The sequence below is a fragment of the Gossypium raimondii genome, chromosome 8 (genome assembly GCF_025698545.1).
Source record: "Gossypium raimondii isolate GPD5lz chromosome 8, ASM2569854v1, whole genome shotgun sequence".
Classification (NCBI taxonomy): domain Eukaryota; kingdom Viridiplantae; phylum Streptophyta; class Magnoliopsida; order Malvales; family Malvaceae; genus Gossypium; species Gossypium raimondii.
The window spans coordinates 45,017,990-45,034,228 of NC_068572.1; the positions used below are offsets into that span (position 1 = coordinate 45,017,990).

The 16,239-nt window shown below is 32.0% G+C and overlaps 2 protein-coding genes across 4 annotated transcripts; both read right to left on the minus strand.

Moving 5' to 3' along the window:
- Positions 1 to 1,184: 1,184 nt before the first annotated feature.
- On the minus strand, positions 1,185 to 4,819 carry LOC105791608 (putative recombination initiation defects 3). Its single transcript, XM_012619757.2, has 11 exons — positions 4,685 to 4,819; positions 4,103 to 4,253; positions 3,833 to 3,986; positions 3,553 to 3,687; positions 3,074 to 3,126; positions 2,763 to 2,957; positions 2,545 to 2,604; positions 2,396 to 2,445; positions 2,079 to 2,235; positions 1,785 to 1,863; positions 1,185 to 1,480 (listed from the first exon to the last, which is right to left on the minus strand). Exons 1-11 carry the CDS (start codon positions 4,747 to 4,749, stop codon positions 1,371 to 1,373), a joined length of 1,209 nt encoding a protein of 402 aa, XP_012475211.2. The 5' UTR covers positions 4,750 to 4,819; the 3' UTR covers positions 1,185 to 1,370.
- Positions 4,820 to 9,198: 4,379 nt separating this feature from the next.
- Positions 9,199 to 15,670, minus strand: LOC105791609 (signal peptide peptidase-like 4). Of its 3 annotated transcripts, XM_052620318.1 has the most exons (15): positions 15,552 to 15,670; positions 15,240 to 15,307; positions 13,967 to 14,125; positions 13,704 to 13,815; positions 13,018 to 13,134; positions 12,738 to 12,889; positions 12,448 to 12,630; positions 11,779 to 11,813; positions 11,367 to 11,529; positions 11,136 to 11,189; positions 10,835 to 10,927; positions 10,572 to 10,714; positions 10,130 to 10,200; positions 9,932 to 10,015; positions 9,199 to 9,802 (listed from the first exon to the last, which is right to left on the minus strand). In XM_052620318.1, exons 3-15 carry the CDS (start codon positions 14,048 to 14,050, stop codon positions 9,687 to 9,689), a joined length of 1,407 nt encoding a protein of 468 aa, XP_052476278.1. In that variant the 5' UTR covers positions 14,051 to 14,125; positions 15,240 to 15,307; positions 15,552 to 15,670; the 3' UTR covers positions 9,199 to 9,686. The 3 variants fall into 3 exon arrangements, with proteins under 3 accessions (XP_052476278.1, XP_012475214.1, XP_052476279.1); XM_012619760.2 differs by lacking the exon at positions 15,552 to 15,670 and having other exon boundaries at positions 15,240 to 15,534; XM_052620319.1 differs by lacking the exons at positions 13,704 to 13,815; positions 13,967 to 14,125; positions 15,240 to 15,307; positions 15,552 to 15,670 and adding an exon at positions 13,547 to 13,585.
- Positions 15,671 to 16,239: the final 569 nt, after the last annotated feature.

Sequence of the window (16,239 nt, forward strand, 5' to 3'; positions counted from 1 at the left end):
TTAATAGTATATATTTTTTATATACATCAACATTTAATTTTTTAATTAAAGTACCAATTGCCATCATAATATATAATAAACAAAGACAATACATTTAATTTTCAATTAATTATTAATCACGACTAACAACAAATTCTTAATATATTCAAATTGAATTCATTTATCTATATTGTGATATCTTATTCATACAATTAATTTAAAATATTGAAATTAAACTAAATAAAAAATTAGTTGGGAAGAACCAAAATTTCTAACCACTTTGCTATAAGATTTTATTAGATGTGATTAAGAAAAAGCTTGTGGACGAATTAAGGACTATATATATATATATATAATTTAATGAAAAATTTGATCATATTTAATAAAAATTTAAAAGTGCTAATTAAAAATATAATAAAAACATATAGCTAAACTCGCATCTAATAAAATCTATTATAACAATTAAGTTATACAAAATTTAGAATATTACAATAAAGGTGGTTCGCAGTGAGTCACTAAGTTTGATGATTGAAGGATGCATGGGTGATGTTGAACTAGAGTTTCAATATTGTCTTTCTTCTCTCCCACTTGAGTACAAAAGGATACTTGTAGATAAAGAAGGGCTTAGAGTTGGCCTCCATTTAGGATGATTTTTTTATAAGGTTGAATGTTGATCTCGATTTAGGGTTTAAGTTGGATATGACATTTATAAGTGTTGATGAAAAAAAAGGATTGGATTTAACTTTTTACAGTTGATGAGCTTGTTAAATTAATATCATTAAATGAGATTGAACTCAATATGATAATATTTTTTATAGATTTACTAGGATTATATCATAGTTAGCATTTGTAACAAAATCCAACTTTCTTGAAACATTATTTTATTTGTTTTATTTGAAAAAGGAAAAAGAAGAAGAAAGGGAACTAAATTATTTTTGTCTAGAAACATCATTCATAAATCAAAACTTTGTTGAAAAGGGATTATACATATAACCACTAAATCGAAACTTGAATATTTGGATAAAATCTTTTACAATTTGGACACTATTTATAACAAAAATAGGTTAATATTTAATGTATTGAGGTGCATAAATTAATGAAGCATTAATAAATAAAAGATCTTACATCATTAAAAATAAATTTGGGTGAATTTAATTTTAAAATTTTTCATGATGTATGGTTTAATTCATTAATATTGCATTGAATTATACACTATCCAAAATATAATTGATTTTGGTTACAAAGTATCCTTACTGGAACATGATTTAGCTGAAGCATCAATCAGAATCTACTGTTGAGTACAATCGATATGAACACATTTTTTTCACCTTACAAAAAGTAAAGAGTTTCGACCCTACTTTTTATGCTTATTATTATATGCCTTAGTACCTTCAGTTAATAATTATGGGATTAAGGGGCTTTCTCTTTCGCCGCCTAGCCTTCCTCAAAATTCGTTCAGTCTCTTCCTTTGCTTCCTCTATCAAAATGTTCATTGCGTCATCTTAGAAAACAATACAAGTTCAGAAAGATGATGATAAAGAGAGATTAGAACCTTCGCAGCAGAGACCCATATTATCCAGTTTGCATCAGTTGAAGTGAGAACAATAAATAAATAAAGGGAAAAATAATCTTTTGTTAGATATACTTTTTTCTCTGAAATTTCAGAATTTGTATCGAGAAAAAAGAAGAGCTTGGAACAACATAGCTAAAACAAATTAGCAATGCAGTTCATGTATGAACTTTATAAAAATGATAACTAATAAGCAGAAACTGAATCATGTAATCTCTCTTATTTAGTTAAGTACCTGTTTGCTTGTCATTAAGCAGGCAGGAAAACCCTGCATCAATCTCTTCATCTGATTCAATTAAGATTCTGAATGTTTCCTGAAACATGGATTGCAATTTCAATCAAAGCATAAACAACTCAATGTAGCAAATAAGCTATGGCAAACTATCAAATGGTTAAAGGAATGTTAAGTCCATGTAACCCGTTATTCAAGCAAATCGGTTGCCTTAGAATATCCTGAAAAAGGCCTTGAAGAATAGGAGCCAAGGGTTAAAGTGGAGGAGAAAAATGAAAACAAAGAAGTAAGAACCACCTGTTCAACAGATGAAACTCCTTTTCTCTTGTCGTTCTCTTTGCAGGATGCCCTTTCATTGGTAGCACATTGTTTCATCTTTACAGATTTCCAACCTCCTTTTTCTACCTCCGCAGCTACAGTGTTTTGCTCATAAATTTTTGGAGGCACAGCTTGCCTACAAGCAAGAGAATATTTTAGAGTTTTGAAGAGGCTGGAGAAGTTTAAATTTTCTAAAGGACAAAAAGCTTTTTTCATAAGACTGCATCAATTTGAGCACCAAAATAGTCGAAAAAGAAAATAATGAAGAAGCCGTCAATGGTGTGAATATTACGTACTTCTTAACTGCCAATGGTTTGGTTCGTGGAGTTACAGAACAGCCGGTAGACTGAATGTTCACAAATAAGAAAGTTTTACTGAGAAATTCTGTTGTCATTGCATGGCAGCTCAAGAGATATAAGGGTTATTGAATGAAAAGGATAAGCACCTTAGGTAGAATGGCAGCAGCAACTGGAGCTTTTTGGCTGAGAGTCTTGCAATCAATTGCCTGAAAGTTTCAACACAATAAGATGGAACAGTTTACAAGCTAAGAAACATGATTGGCAGAAAAAGTTTGAAATTAGGGAACGGTGAAGAGCTGTTTCACCCCATTCGAGACCATGGAGCTGAATGTATGATTTTAAAGTCTAAATGTTCTATGCATACCTTTATTTCGTTGGTGAACGTGTTGCAAAGCTCATTTCGTACTTTGATTAAAGAAGCTTCCATCTGTTCTGGTAAAGCAGAAAGCACCAAGAAGATCTGTTGTAACTTATCTCGATATTTATCATTGTTTAGTTGATCCGATACCGCTTTCATGCTGCCATCAAGGCTGGCTTTGATATCTTCTTGTCCCTTGATCTGTTTACCATTTCTCAGTTGTCTTATAAAAGTATATATTTACGGATGCTCATGACAGCAACACTAGTCAATTTGCAAAGTAAAAGAGGATATAGTGATGTGTTATTAGTTGTTACCATTAGCTTTAGGGAGGTATCTTCAGCTATCGACCTCTGCCGCATCCCTTCCACTGAAATAAAATTGTAAGAAACTTCATTTTAACAATGGAAAAGCGGGGTTTTTTAAAAAAAATGTCAATTATAAGTGTTAAATAGTGTTATCCCACATCTTTTAAGTATTGGGTTGTCTATGATCTTGCATTAAGATTGGGCACATGGTACTATTATGTTGTTTTTGCCTAACCCTAAGCAAGGTTGTCCTTATGTGTATAATTGCATTTTGTGTGGTCTTATATTAAAGTTGGCTCTCCACCTAAAACCAGTTGATTTTAAGTCCAATTCTTGGACATTATGTATTAAAATTATGGAACCATGCCCTAGAATGACAGGCCTATAACATTCTTATGCAGACAAACAAGTTATTAACAGGTGTAACCATTGCGCAATAAGTTATCATCTCTCCGGATTTTGTAACCTTAAGGAACTGAATGACTCACTTTCCAGCAAGAGTTCTTTTGTTCCTTTGTTCACCTGCATTATATCACTTTGAACCGAATCCAAGATCATCCCAACTCTGTTCAATGAAGTTTCAATCACTGAAAGCCGGTGTTCAAGTTCTTCAGAAGTTTGACCTGTTCAAGTAAATAAAAGGTTCAGCATCCGTCTATAGCTGTAATATACCAAAAATGTAGTTCAAAAGCTTAATTAAGCTACTCAAAGGTACGATCATAAAACTGGTCATGTTAAACGTAATAAATAACTAAATAGTAATCTTACATCTATGCTCTGGAGCAGAAACAGGATTCCATTTGCGTATTAAGTTGGTGGAAGATCTAGAAATCGGCACTTGACTATCTTCTCTTGTGAAGTTGGTTGGAGCCAAGCAAGAAAACTTGCTGGCAGTATTCTCTCGTTCTTGGGAACCAAATCTCTGCAAAGATGAAGTACAGAAAGCAATTTTTCTCATAAGAAAAAAGATACGGTGATTTATATACAAACTTGAATGCTGGAAAACAAAAAGAAAAAAGGAGATGAGAATAATTCAACCTGATCAGTTGTCACGATTTCATCGAGTGAGCTTTGTGAGATCTGAGAAAATAAGGCATGCTGAGATGAAATCCCCTGTGAGAATGATTGTTGTGATGGCTGTGATCTAAGCTGTGATGATTGAGGCACACTCGGTGGCAGGCTCGATCTCCTTTCAGATACATTAAACCAAACAATGCAAATCAAATTGAAAAATTCAACTCTTAGTTCTCAGATGATGCTAATCTTGAAATTATCTAAACATGATTTTCTTTGCAAAATAAATTTTCCACAAGTAATTCTTATTTTCCAAAAAGAAAGTTTGAAAAATATGAAACCGGAGTCAAACGTGTCTTTGAAGTTTGAAGACTCGAAAGAGGATTGACCTCCTTCCAAAATCTAAGAAAATTAACAGAAATGAACAAGAGATTTATCACCTCTTCTCTTCCCTATAGTAAGAGAAAACCGTAAAAATGCTCGATTAAGCTAGATAATTATAATTTCCTAATAATATCAAACCTTCACGAAGTAAACAGTTTAATTAATTTATGTTTGTATGCATCTTTTCGGGAAACAAAGAGAATCATAAAGGTGAGGAGAAACCTTGTATGAGGAGGAAAAACGGAGATGGAGCCGAGATCGCAAGCTTTGTTGATCTTCAACTTCATTTATACCATAAAAAAAAACAGTGAGATCGTTGGATTTCGAATTATCGATAAAAAGAGAAAGAGGAGCTAGTTACCAGTGAAAAGCATCCAAGGGATGAAACGATGTTGCTTAAATAGCTAGGAGCTGTGGACGATGGCGGGAAACTGAAAAGGGTGAAAAGTAACGGGACGGTATCTTGTTTGGTTGGGCCCGGATTCTGGAGCAATTTAACCCCAACCGGATCCAAAATTTTATTCATAAACCCAAATAGGCTTTTCTGCTCTTCCCTGATGCTGTTGATAGTTTTTAATAAAAAAAAAAATTTCGTGCACTAGAATTAAGGGTAAAAGCATGGATGGAGTAATTTTTTTTTCTATTAAAAATTTCATTCAGTTATATAGTTAAAAACTAGCGTGCTGACAGAATAATTAGATGGTGATACATGGCAACGTGCATTTCATGTTGACATATAATTACCAATTTTTAATAGTAGAAATGAATTAATTTTTTAACAGAATGAGTAATTTGCTCTTTAATTTAACGTACAAAAACTAATTTGTTTATTTTTTTAGTAGAGGGGATAAAATGCAATTTGATTCTTAGTACATAGACCTTCATAGTACGTTTATTGAATTAGGGGTGAGATGGATTCAATTTTGTAACAACCCGAAATAGCGGTGTCGAAAATTATAGTTTGAGGTCTTGTTTTAGTGAATTGAGTCTATAAATAATTAATAAAAATATTTACAGAGTTAATTTATAAATAAATTGAATTAAGGATAAATAATTTGGTTAATTTAAATATTTAATCTAGTCCAAAGACAAAATGATAAAACAAATCGTTATAGATTTTAATTAGAAAATAGTTAAAGGGATTAAAATTGCTAATAGCCCAAAAACCTAAAATGGCAATAAAACATGTCGAAACGTGAGGGTGGGCTGTGATATAAATGAGTTAAGCAGAAGGAGAAGCCTTCCACGCGCAAAAGAAAGAAAATAAATAGAGAAGAAATTGGGTTTTAGGGCTTCAGACTTTGAGAACTAAATTGATTAGTATAATTAGGTCTTTTTCTTCTAATTTTTATATTTTTGTGGCCGTGGGAGCTTAATTTAGCTAGCTTGTGTTTCAATTTATAAAACTAATAATGTTTTGAAAAGTTTTCATTAATAAATTCTCTAGGTTTTTATGTTTAATTGGTAGGTTTTGAGTGTAAACATGAAAAATGACTAGATTGTTAAGTTAGATGTTAGATTTTATATTTGAGAACTTAAATGGATAACAGGTAAAGCTGTTATGAGATTTTGTTAGAAACCGATAATAGAGGGTCTAAAATAGAAGGAAATGAAGTCGGATTATAAATCGGCGCTTAGAATTAAAAGTTATGCATGTTTCAGTTGTAAGGACTAAATTAAATGAAATTTAAGGTTTGTTTGAGATAACAATTGATTGTGAATTGGGTTGATTATTGATGGTGTTATGTATTTATGTTAATTCGTAGCTGCCGATGACCTGGATTCCTCAAGAGCAAAGGAAAAAGCTAAAGCCATTGATGAATAGCTCGAAATTTCCGATTTGTATTTCTTTAACTCAACTTATTTTTTTTTTCCTCATTTATTTACACTATTAGGTATATTGGCATAACAAAGGAAGTTATGCATGAGTATTTGATTAGAAATACAATATTGAGATTAATTATTGTGACAAAAGGTTAATCTAAATGAAACTAGAAATAGTATAATTTAATGAAACTGCGAAATTGGCTTGAACATGAGACGAATCATGTCATATTTTGTATGTAATGGTGTTTGATTGAAGAATTGATGCTGTTGAGATCAATAGAATGGATGTTGAATTTAGAACGAAATCAAATTACTGGTTGTCGTAGTAACTGTTGGGCAAAGTTGAGAATAAATGGCATGTTATAGAATCCAGTGAAAAGGAATTGCTTCAACTATAAGTTGATGAGCACTAGGCACACTTTTCTTCGAACATCCCGACTGTGGCCTTTCACAAGTATTACCCCGACTGAGCCATGAGCATTAGGTGCGAATTGCTTACGTCGAACGTCTCGATACGGATTACGTCAACTATAGGTTGATGAGCGTTGGACGCATTAACCATCGGACGTTCCAAAGAGTGCTAAGCATGATTATTGCTTCAGATGAACCGATGAGTGCTGAGCACAATTTGTTTAGTTTAGGACATACTAATAAGGCACTGGGTGCCAAATTACTGTATTAGTGGGTTCCATGAATTAGTTCAGATTTGAGTTATGTATTAGCAAATATAAATGTTGAATAGAAAGAATGGTTTGATTCAAATTGGTAATGCAATGCGATATGACGAAATGAGACAAAATCGAATAAGATTATATACATCGTTAGCATAAAATGTTAATAAGTTCGTTAAAATAGATTGGTTAATTGAAATATCGCATTTTGTTTATTTGGGATACATTTGTATATTAATGTATTGGATAAACTTTGATATACATACTTGAATCGGTCTAAGAAGGAAACAAATCAATTGAGTCCAATATCTAAATTTCATGATATATTGAGTGAGTTATTACAATACCATTGGAATTATTACTCAATGAATGATCTTGTTTTCATATGCAGGCTAGGTGTATTCTGAGATCTTGTACTCAGAGTCGTCAACATCCAACCAACAAATCCTAGACTCAACAAAGTTCGTATATTTTGTTTTGTTTCAAGTTGACATGTACTTGGTTTTTAGTAAAGTTATTTGACTATAGTTATGTATGTGTGACATAAAAGATTTAATTTTTTTAGTAGCAATAATTACAATGTTATTAGTCAATTAAAAGGTTTTAGTGTGATGTGCTTAGTTTGTGGTATGTTTCGGAATATCGAAGTGCTGAGAATTGATTTGGGAGATGATTTGAATATAGATATATTGTGAAATCTAAATTTTGTAGGGGTTTTACGTAAAATAAGCAGCATTCGAAATTTTTAATAAAATAATTTTACCACCATGCTTCCATTTTGATAAAGTGAACCAGAAAAGTAGGTTGCTTCGGTAAGAAAATGTGACATTTTATATTTGGATCCTCTGGTCAAGTCGTATATAAGGTGTCACAAATTTGATAGTTTTTTATTTTTATTTTCAAATTGTGCATCAAAATTTGGTATGATTATGGACTTTTGAACTTATTTTTGACAAAATTAACTTTATTTTATGAAATTTGGATACTATTTAGAGTTTCAAAACTTTTTCCATAAATATTTTTTAAAATTATTTTTCAAGTAAGTAAAATAATTAATCTTGTATTTATTTTCCAAGTAAATAAATAATTAATCTTTTTGAAAAATAGTTTTATATAGACTTTTAGGTTATTTTATTATTTTAAATATAAAATATTTTCATACCAAAAATATAAAATATTTATTTTACACAATAAAAATAAAAATTAATTATAAATTAAATAAAAATAAAATTTAGTTCGGATAACATCAGTTTTTTTTAAAATTTATGTTACTTCTTAAATTTTCTTGTTTAGTCCTAACTAGAATATTGTTATATATTATTATTAGTTAATTAGACACTTCGTCTAAATAAAATTAAATAAATTAAAAATCTTTTGTATTGTTTTAGTTCGATGTATCAAATATTAATTTTTTTTTATGTTGATTGAGTCTTAGTTCGATTGGCATCAATACTGCTACCAATACAGGAAGACATGAATTTGAACGTACTTAAATGCATTTATTTTCTTTTCTAAGTACTAGAGTCGAACTATAAAAATTTTAAGCATTATATAGAAATATTAATTTTTTATCATCTCTTAATGGAACATTCTTAATTGGAAATTTTGATTTTTTTTAACGACTTCTTTTAGCCTGATCATGATAGAGATGTTTCAAAAGAGTTTCAAGAAAAGAAAAAAAAAGCTACTGCAAGTGTCTCTGAATATGAAAGTCTCATAAAATATTGCAATTTATTGAATTAGGTATAAAATGGTTAATTGAGTTGTTACAACAATTTATTTATAAAATTATTAGAATACAATTAATATTATTATAAGGATATTTTTATTATTTCATATTTTTATATGATATTTCAAATAAAATAACTAAAAGAATATTATTTAAGACTTAAATATAATATCAACAAATTCTTCTAACAAATATCTCTTATTCACTCCACCTATAATCATTTATTGAAATACCTTTATAAATATATATATATATATATATATATATAATATAAAATCTAATATTTTCAAAAAGTTATAAAATAATATATTAAAAATTATAAAATAAAGTATCAAAGTTTATTAAAATAAGAGTGATTTTGTTATGAGTCAATATACATTTTACAATCTATATTTAGGATTTGTGACTACTCCAAAATTCAAACTTCTGTCATCGTTGAAAGTACCAACTTTATTACTGCATCCAACACTTATTTGTAAAATATTTTTTTAATAATAATTTAGTCAAAATTAAAACAAAAATCCTTAAAAATATCATGGCATTTCCAGTCCTTGCAACCCAGAGTCATCATGGCTAAACAGCCATCTGAAATTTACATTTTGTTCTGAAATCCCTCGCTATTCAAAAGTCACGTTAGACTGTAGCCAGATTGAGAATCAGAGGTAAGTTAAACCTTAAAATGAGAAGCAAAACTCTCCTAATATTATCTTCTGACCACTCAACCGAACAAGCATAGCTTTTGGTTTTAGGCTAATTTCAAACTCATTTGATCATAGATTTACAGAATCAATGGTAAAATCTCTTAGAGATTAGTTGAACTGGTTTAAAATTACTTAGGGTCAAGCTCTAAAGGTGTTGAAATAACTAGATAGCAAATATTACATGCTTCTTCTCTACAACCTAAAGGTTAAAAAGAGCATTTTTTTTCAACTGCTTCTCTGCTAGAAACTAAAATTGGCTGACATTTGAGATACTTGTTTCTCATGGTTTATTACCGTTAATCTTTTTGTTGTAACGGCTGAAGTTGCAAGTGGGGGCAAGGCCGTTCCGGTTCTCCTTGTGTCCACAGAGTTTTGAGATCACCTCTCTTTTTTCCCAATGTAATAAAGGTCCCTGCAATCCCAAACAAGTTATTCACGGTAAGAGAAATTAGGCGGAAGATAATATTTCATCTGGGGGTTTAAGAGCATGATGCGATGTACATTACATTGACTACGCTGTTTGTATCTCATTGCTACTTACCAAGTGTGAAAGGAACGATGTAAAGCAAAGCTGGTTGGCCATGCCCGTCCATCAGGTTCAAGGCCACATAAGTGACCAAAAGACCTGCGGAATGAAATTTAAAGAATTAACAAGCTGATACGCAAGATGGTAGGAAAACAAAATAGCTGGCAAACTTATAGATGGAAGCTTTTAAGGTTAGTTACTATTTCTTTGTACCTAAACCATAGGCAGTCATTGCCCATACGAAGTAGCCTGCTCGAAGATTCATATTTGCGAGCCAATCATATCTGCAAAAGTCATCAGCACCAGCAGTCAATGAACAGACAAAAGGTCGGGAATCAAATTCTTCATTTGGAACAAATCTAATTACTATAACATTTGAATGAAGAGATTGGATACTGTAAAAACAAACAAAAGCAAATTTTTTCGTATTTAAACTTTAAACCATGCTGCACATTGAATTCAAACAATGGCACATTCGTAAGCCTTACGAATCTTGGCCCATTAAAAATAATAGGATCAGCATGTTTCAGTCTTATAGTTAATAAGGTCTTAAACCATACAAAAGCGTGAAAATCAACAAAAGATCGAAATTTAATTCCTAGATGGTAGCCATGAGAGAGTTACATATGGCTCAAAATGTTTCAAATGTTCAAACCTTAGTGAAAAGGCCACAAGCAGTCCGGGTAAGATTATGTCTCCAAATCCAATAACACTGTAACCACCCCAAGGATCAAACATCCGCGGAATTTTTAGTAGCATTGGTATGCCATCCTCTCCACTCCGATCACCACGAGCTACCTAATATAGAAAATAATAATAAAATATGGTCATTCCCTAAATAGTCCAGCAGATCCACAGAAAGAACATCAACCACCATCAGAATTCGATGCTGAAGAGATAATGTTTATAACTACTTACCACTATCATCACACTCTCATGAAACAACCATTTGGAAGCAAAGACCCAGAAGATATCATACAAGAAAGCACAACCCAAAAGAACCGTTCCAACCTGATTCAATAAAAATTCAACACTAAAAAGCATAAAAAATTTAAGCCATCTTCAATTATTCTCATATGTATACACTATACAACTAGATACGTGCATATTTTATCCTGTGAGTGAAAAGTACATGGAGAGGATACAACCCACATAACAGCAAAACATGCAAGAACCCTGAGTAACAAGTAGAAAAAGCAAAACAAATCAAGGTACTCACCTTGAGATTTGGTACACGAACAATCTGAAGGACCGTGATTATAAGCGCAATACCCTGATTGAGAGAATAAGAGGGAAGGTTTAAATATCAGCACTTCACCATGATAAAGAGTGCAAATCAAACTAAGTTTCCAAACATATTGATTCTCAATGAGAAGGAATGCACCAGAAGTGAATGCAATGCGGAAGGAATTATACATGTGAAGATAAGATGCTAGACATGTTGTCTTACAAGAATATCTTGACCTATCCAGGCAAAGGAGATACGTCGATACACTGCCCAAACAACAGCGAATGCAATGCAGAAGGGACAAACAGCCAGTGTAAGATGGGAAACAGCTCCAAAGAAGGGCACTTTAATAAAAGATTCTGCAAAGCGTTGAAACCACCTGAAACTATATAAAACTTTAGTGTCAGTATCATATGAATTGTAAGTTGTTATTAAAACTTGAAAGAAAATACGCATATTCTAGGAATAGAGTTGCTTTTAAAACATTGAATAGAGATTTAGTTGCTGGCTTCCCTTTTCCACATATTTCTGAGAGAGACTTTGGTCTTAATGATGTTCAATTACAGTAAAGAAGAATAATTAAGAAGATGGACATGTAAACACAGAAAAAGCAATCAAGAGGGAATATGCATACCTTGATAACAAAGCCACCAAGCACATTTGCAGACCCTGCAAGCACAAAGGGATGCCATGGATCAACATTCATCTCAAAAGAGTTTTCCCCTACCCCTAACCCCAACCCTCAACCCTTTCTATCAGGCCTTAGCACAAGAGAAGGTAACAGTAATGCAACTTGGAATTCAGATGTGGCTTCTGATTAAGTAAATTTTACATCCAGGCATATTTATTGAGCAAATCTTTTCAATTGAGGTTCAAAGAGAATTGCAGATAGTCATGGTTCGCACGCTAAGTTATAGATGAACGACTACCATCTTTAAAAAGTTACATTGACCAAGATGAAACTTTTCTTGTTGGTAACATATCTTTTGGATTAGTTATTGAAAAGATTTTGGTAACTTCGTAGCAGCTAGCATAGATTGACCGACGTGACTTTTCAGTGCAATACAACTTTTGGTAAGATTTTCCAAAGCAGCACAGGTCTCACAGGAATAAGAGAATTATATAGAAAAGGAAAAAGGACTAGCATTGTTAATAAAATCTTAAAACTGACCGTAAAAGATATTGGGAACCATAGGATATCATATGAAGTAGCTCAGTGAAAACTTGTAAACTACCAGTAAAAAGATGGAGGAAATAAGCCACACTGCACTAAGCATACAAATATATGGGGAAAGGCACACACCTCTACTCCACCAATGCAAAAGAGAACCACCAGGACCTCAACAAACCAGAATGACATAAGCTTGTAAAGCATGACCAAGAAACATGAAGCAAACACAACAAAGAGAACTGCTGACATTGTATTTATGTCAACAAAACCACTTGAACCTGCACTTCCCACTTGTAGAAATTCTTCTGATGCATCCTGCTCATACAACATCAATCAGCACATTATTGGGGTGAATGATTGAATAATATTGAATATAGCAAAAAGTGCATAAAAGATTTGCTTCTAAAAGGGTATAAAGAAACCTTTAGTAGCTTGTCTTGCTCAATAGCAACTTCTTTAGCAGTCCACGCAGACCAATAAGAAGCAAGCAAAATGGTACCAACAGCCATTAGCCACAGAAAAACTTCAGCAATATCAACCGCCGGACGCTTTGGGGAGTAAAACGCAACAGAAACTACATAAAGATGAAAACTGCAAACAATTTAAATCCTAGTATATCACCAAGCAAGGAAAAGGAGCTGAAGAGAGTATTGCTCCAGAACAACAGAAAGGAAATTAATGCAGCAAAAAAGAAAGGCATACCCCTGGTGTTATTATTTATATAATTTTCCAAATTGGAACCAGCGTCCTGAGGAAGCATGACAGCAGGTATTTTTATATTTACATCAGCATCTGATTCACAAACCATCTTGAAGAGTTCTGTAGAAAAAGATTAACTAGTTCAGTATTCAGAAAGCAAAAATAACTTTTGGACTGTTCATAATGATTGTAAATTTGTAATCAGCGATTATAATAAATTCTATATTTTCAATGTAACATTTTCTATCCCTTTACGGCTCAATTATTGAAAAGGGTGCTATCAAAACAGCTACATAGAGTATTTGGACAGAAAATGAATGATATCTACAAACATATCACCCCCAAAAAAGATCTTATGAGTAATTTTCCGATCACAGTTGCAGTAGAGTTAACATTTTTCACATGTCAAGATATCATAAACCAAAATATATGCCCACAAAATTTCTCCAAATTTCCAACTTGAAGCAATAGTTTTATCATGTGTTCTGCACAGAAGCTCTTATTTTTCTTTGGATAACAAACAAAAACTTACTATAAAATGAAGATCTATCCATCAAGGCGATGCCTCTACAACAGGCAGATACCACATGAATATGGATTGGGTAAGGAGCTAATCTTCACTACACGACTCCAGCAAGATGTTCAGACTCTTGCGTTATCCAAATAAGTGACGAAAGGGCATAAAATACCTGTTTGGTTGTTTATTATGAGGATCGCAGAAGCACCAGCTTCTTCAGCAACATTTGCCTTCACAGTGAAACTACAGTTACCCCGATGCACTAGAATGACCTCCCCTGTAAGCTGCCGACACACAAGATATTCAACGTTTTGAGAGAGTAAAGGAACAAGTGAAAGAGCAACTGATCAGATGAAAGCATAAGCAAATGTTAGAAAGAATATATCAAGGAGTCAAATTGGATGAACACTGTAAAAAGATGAAAAATTCAAAAACCTGATTCCTAGGTTTGCTGCAGCAATCAGGAGGATCTGCAAGTGCAAGCCTGGTATGATTTGCATGTTTTTCCTTCGATTCCATAGTAGGTCCAAAACGAGCACCAACACCAACATACTCTGTGTTTTCTAAACCATCAATCCAGATGGGGACTTTTACCTATAAAAGAAATTCGATCAAATAAAATATAAAAAGTCCACATTCATAATTTTGAAAACAATAAACTGGAGAAAAGAGCTATGAGTAAACAAGCAGCATTTCCAACTTCAAAGGACAGCAAAGAAGTAAGAAAATCAATTATTGCATATATAATTTAGAAGAAAGCAACGAAGGTGCAAGAGTATTTTCAACAAATTCAAGCTGAATTTGAGTTGCAAGTATTTTGGAGATTGAAGACATTCCAATAAAATGTTATCATCCAAGTAAAATATAATTCTGATATACTTTAAAATTTGAGGAGATATCAAAGTTCCCTTCGGCTGATAGGAAATGCATTAAAGTGCTTCATCATGCCAATATAGCAGGAATAAAATCCTACTCTATGTTGCTTGGACTCTTAATTTTTCCTGAAGTATCCTTGACCGACACCTATGTCAAACACATTTGGACATGAGTACGGGGATATGACCCTTCAAGGATCCTCCAAATACATGAAAAGCTTTAAAATTTTGAACATATCTGTATTTAACATTCACACCAAAGTCGGATTGACATAAGTCCTAGTTAAGTCAAAGTCATTATCTCTTTCACAAAAAAAAAGGTCAAAATCATTATTTAGCCTAGTTTAAACAAAGCTTTTTTCCTTTTGATGCATATAAACAAAAGAAGTCGAAGTCAATGTATTTCCTCCCAACCTCAACAACGAAATTAAGAGAAAGGAAAAACAGAAAAAGCCTACATCACAATAATTTAGTTCATAGAAAAACTGACCACTTCAGTTTCCCTTTATCCACACCAAAATTGAAGTAACTCCCGAGAAAACATTAACTTTTTTCCATCACGACCAAACCACAAAATAAGCCCAAAATTTAAAAAAAAAAAAAAGGATATTCCCACCATTTTCTCAGTAATCAAACAGGAAGAGCAAAAAGACAAAAGTCATAATTTGAAGTAAATAAAAACATTCAAACTACTTATCGAATATAAGAGAACATCTAAACCGAAAATCAAGGACAAGAACAAAAAGCTAGATTCTTTCATCATCCCTCCAATTTCTCAGCAACCAATCAAACATGGACCCAAAAAAAAAGTTCAGAACTTTTAAAGGGAATACCAGAACAAAGTTATTAGCACACCCAGGTCTCTTTGGAGCAACGTTGTCCTGATGAACTATGTCCCCAGCTGAAACGAACCCAGCACTCAAAATTACTATTAAAATTACGATAAACACAATATTAATTTCCATATTTGGAAAGAATCACCATAAAAAAAAGGAGAGAAATAAATTGGTTTTAGGGGTTTTTTTCCTTCCTCCTTTTTGTTCAGAGAATTTTAAAAAAGAACTATCAGAAGGTACAGAAGATGGAAGCATGAAGGAAATGAAGATGAAAAATATCGCTTTTGTTTTGTTTTCTTCCTTTTTTACCTCACTTGGTTGAGTTGTCGTTTTGAGGTTCGGACATGAAATAAACAGCGAGGAAATGCCTTTTACTCTTGTCCTGTGTTGTTCACGCTCTGGCCGAAGTGTGCACTTCACGCTATTTCATTTTTGGGTGGACTGATTTTTGCTCAAGGGAAGAAATAGGTTTTAGCCTTTTAACTTTATGTTGAAGATTGTTTATGATAATAATAATAAAAGTGTTCATTTTTAGTATTAATTTTTGTAAAATCCAAGCTGTTTTATTACTGTTCGTATCTGTAAATTTTAATAGAATCTGAATGGGTTCCTTTATGTATTGAAATTATGAATCATTCGGATAAAAACTCAATTGAAAAATTACCAACTAAACTTCTTTTAAAAATAATCATATATTAAAATAATTATATAGATAATTTAATTTATTTAAAAATAAAATAAAAACCACCATATTATGAATTTGAGCTTGAGTAAGCAAGATTTTTAAGATCTTTAACTTTCCAACACATTCAAAATCTGATTAATAAAATTATTTAATTATTTAATTAATAGTTATAATTTTAAAAAATCATGATTTAAATATTTTTATTTCTTTCGGGATGTACCATAAGACCAGTTCATATTGATATTAAATATTAATTTAATAAAAGAAAAAAGAGAAATGGGAGGCCACAAACAAAAGGGAATGATTCTGTTT

Bases quoted from the DNA above. Each gene is read 5' to 3' on its own strand.
- LOC105791608 (XM_012619757.2), bottom strand. From the start codon at position 4,749: ATGAAGTTGAAGATCAACAAAGCTTGCGATCTCGGCTCCATCTCCGTT. The intron at 3,987-4,102 runs GTTGAATTATTC...TCATCTTTGCAG, and splicing joins AAATCGTGACAACTGATCAG to AGATTTGGTTCCCAAGAACG. The intron at 3,688-3,832 runs GTAAGATTACTA...TTACTTGAACAG, and splicing joins TTCTGCTCCAGAGCATAGAT to GTCAAACTTCTGAAGAACTT.
- LOC105791609 (XM_012619760.2), bottom strand. From the start codon at position 15,371: ATGGAAATTAATATTGTGTTTATCGTAATTTTAATAGTAATTTTGAGT. The intron at 14,126-15,239 runs GTATTCCCTTTA...TTTCTTTTATAG, and splicing joins GTGCTAATAACTTTGTTCTG to GTAAAAGTCCCCATCTGGAT. The intron at 10,715-10,834 runs GTAAGTAGTTAT...TTTCTATATTAG, and splicing joins ATGAGAGTGTGATGATAGTG to GTAGCTCGTGGTGATCGGAG.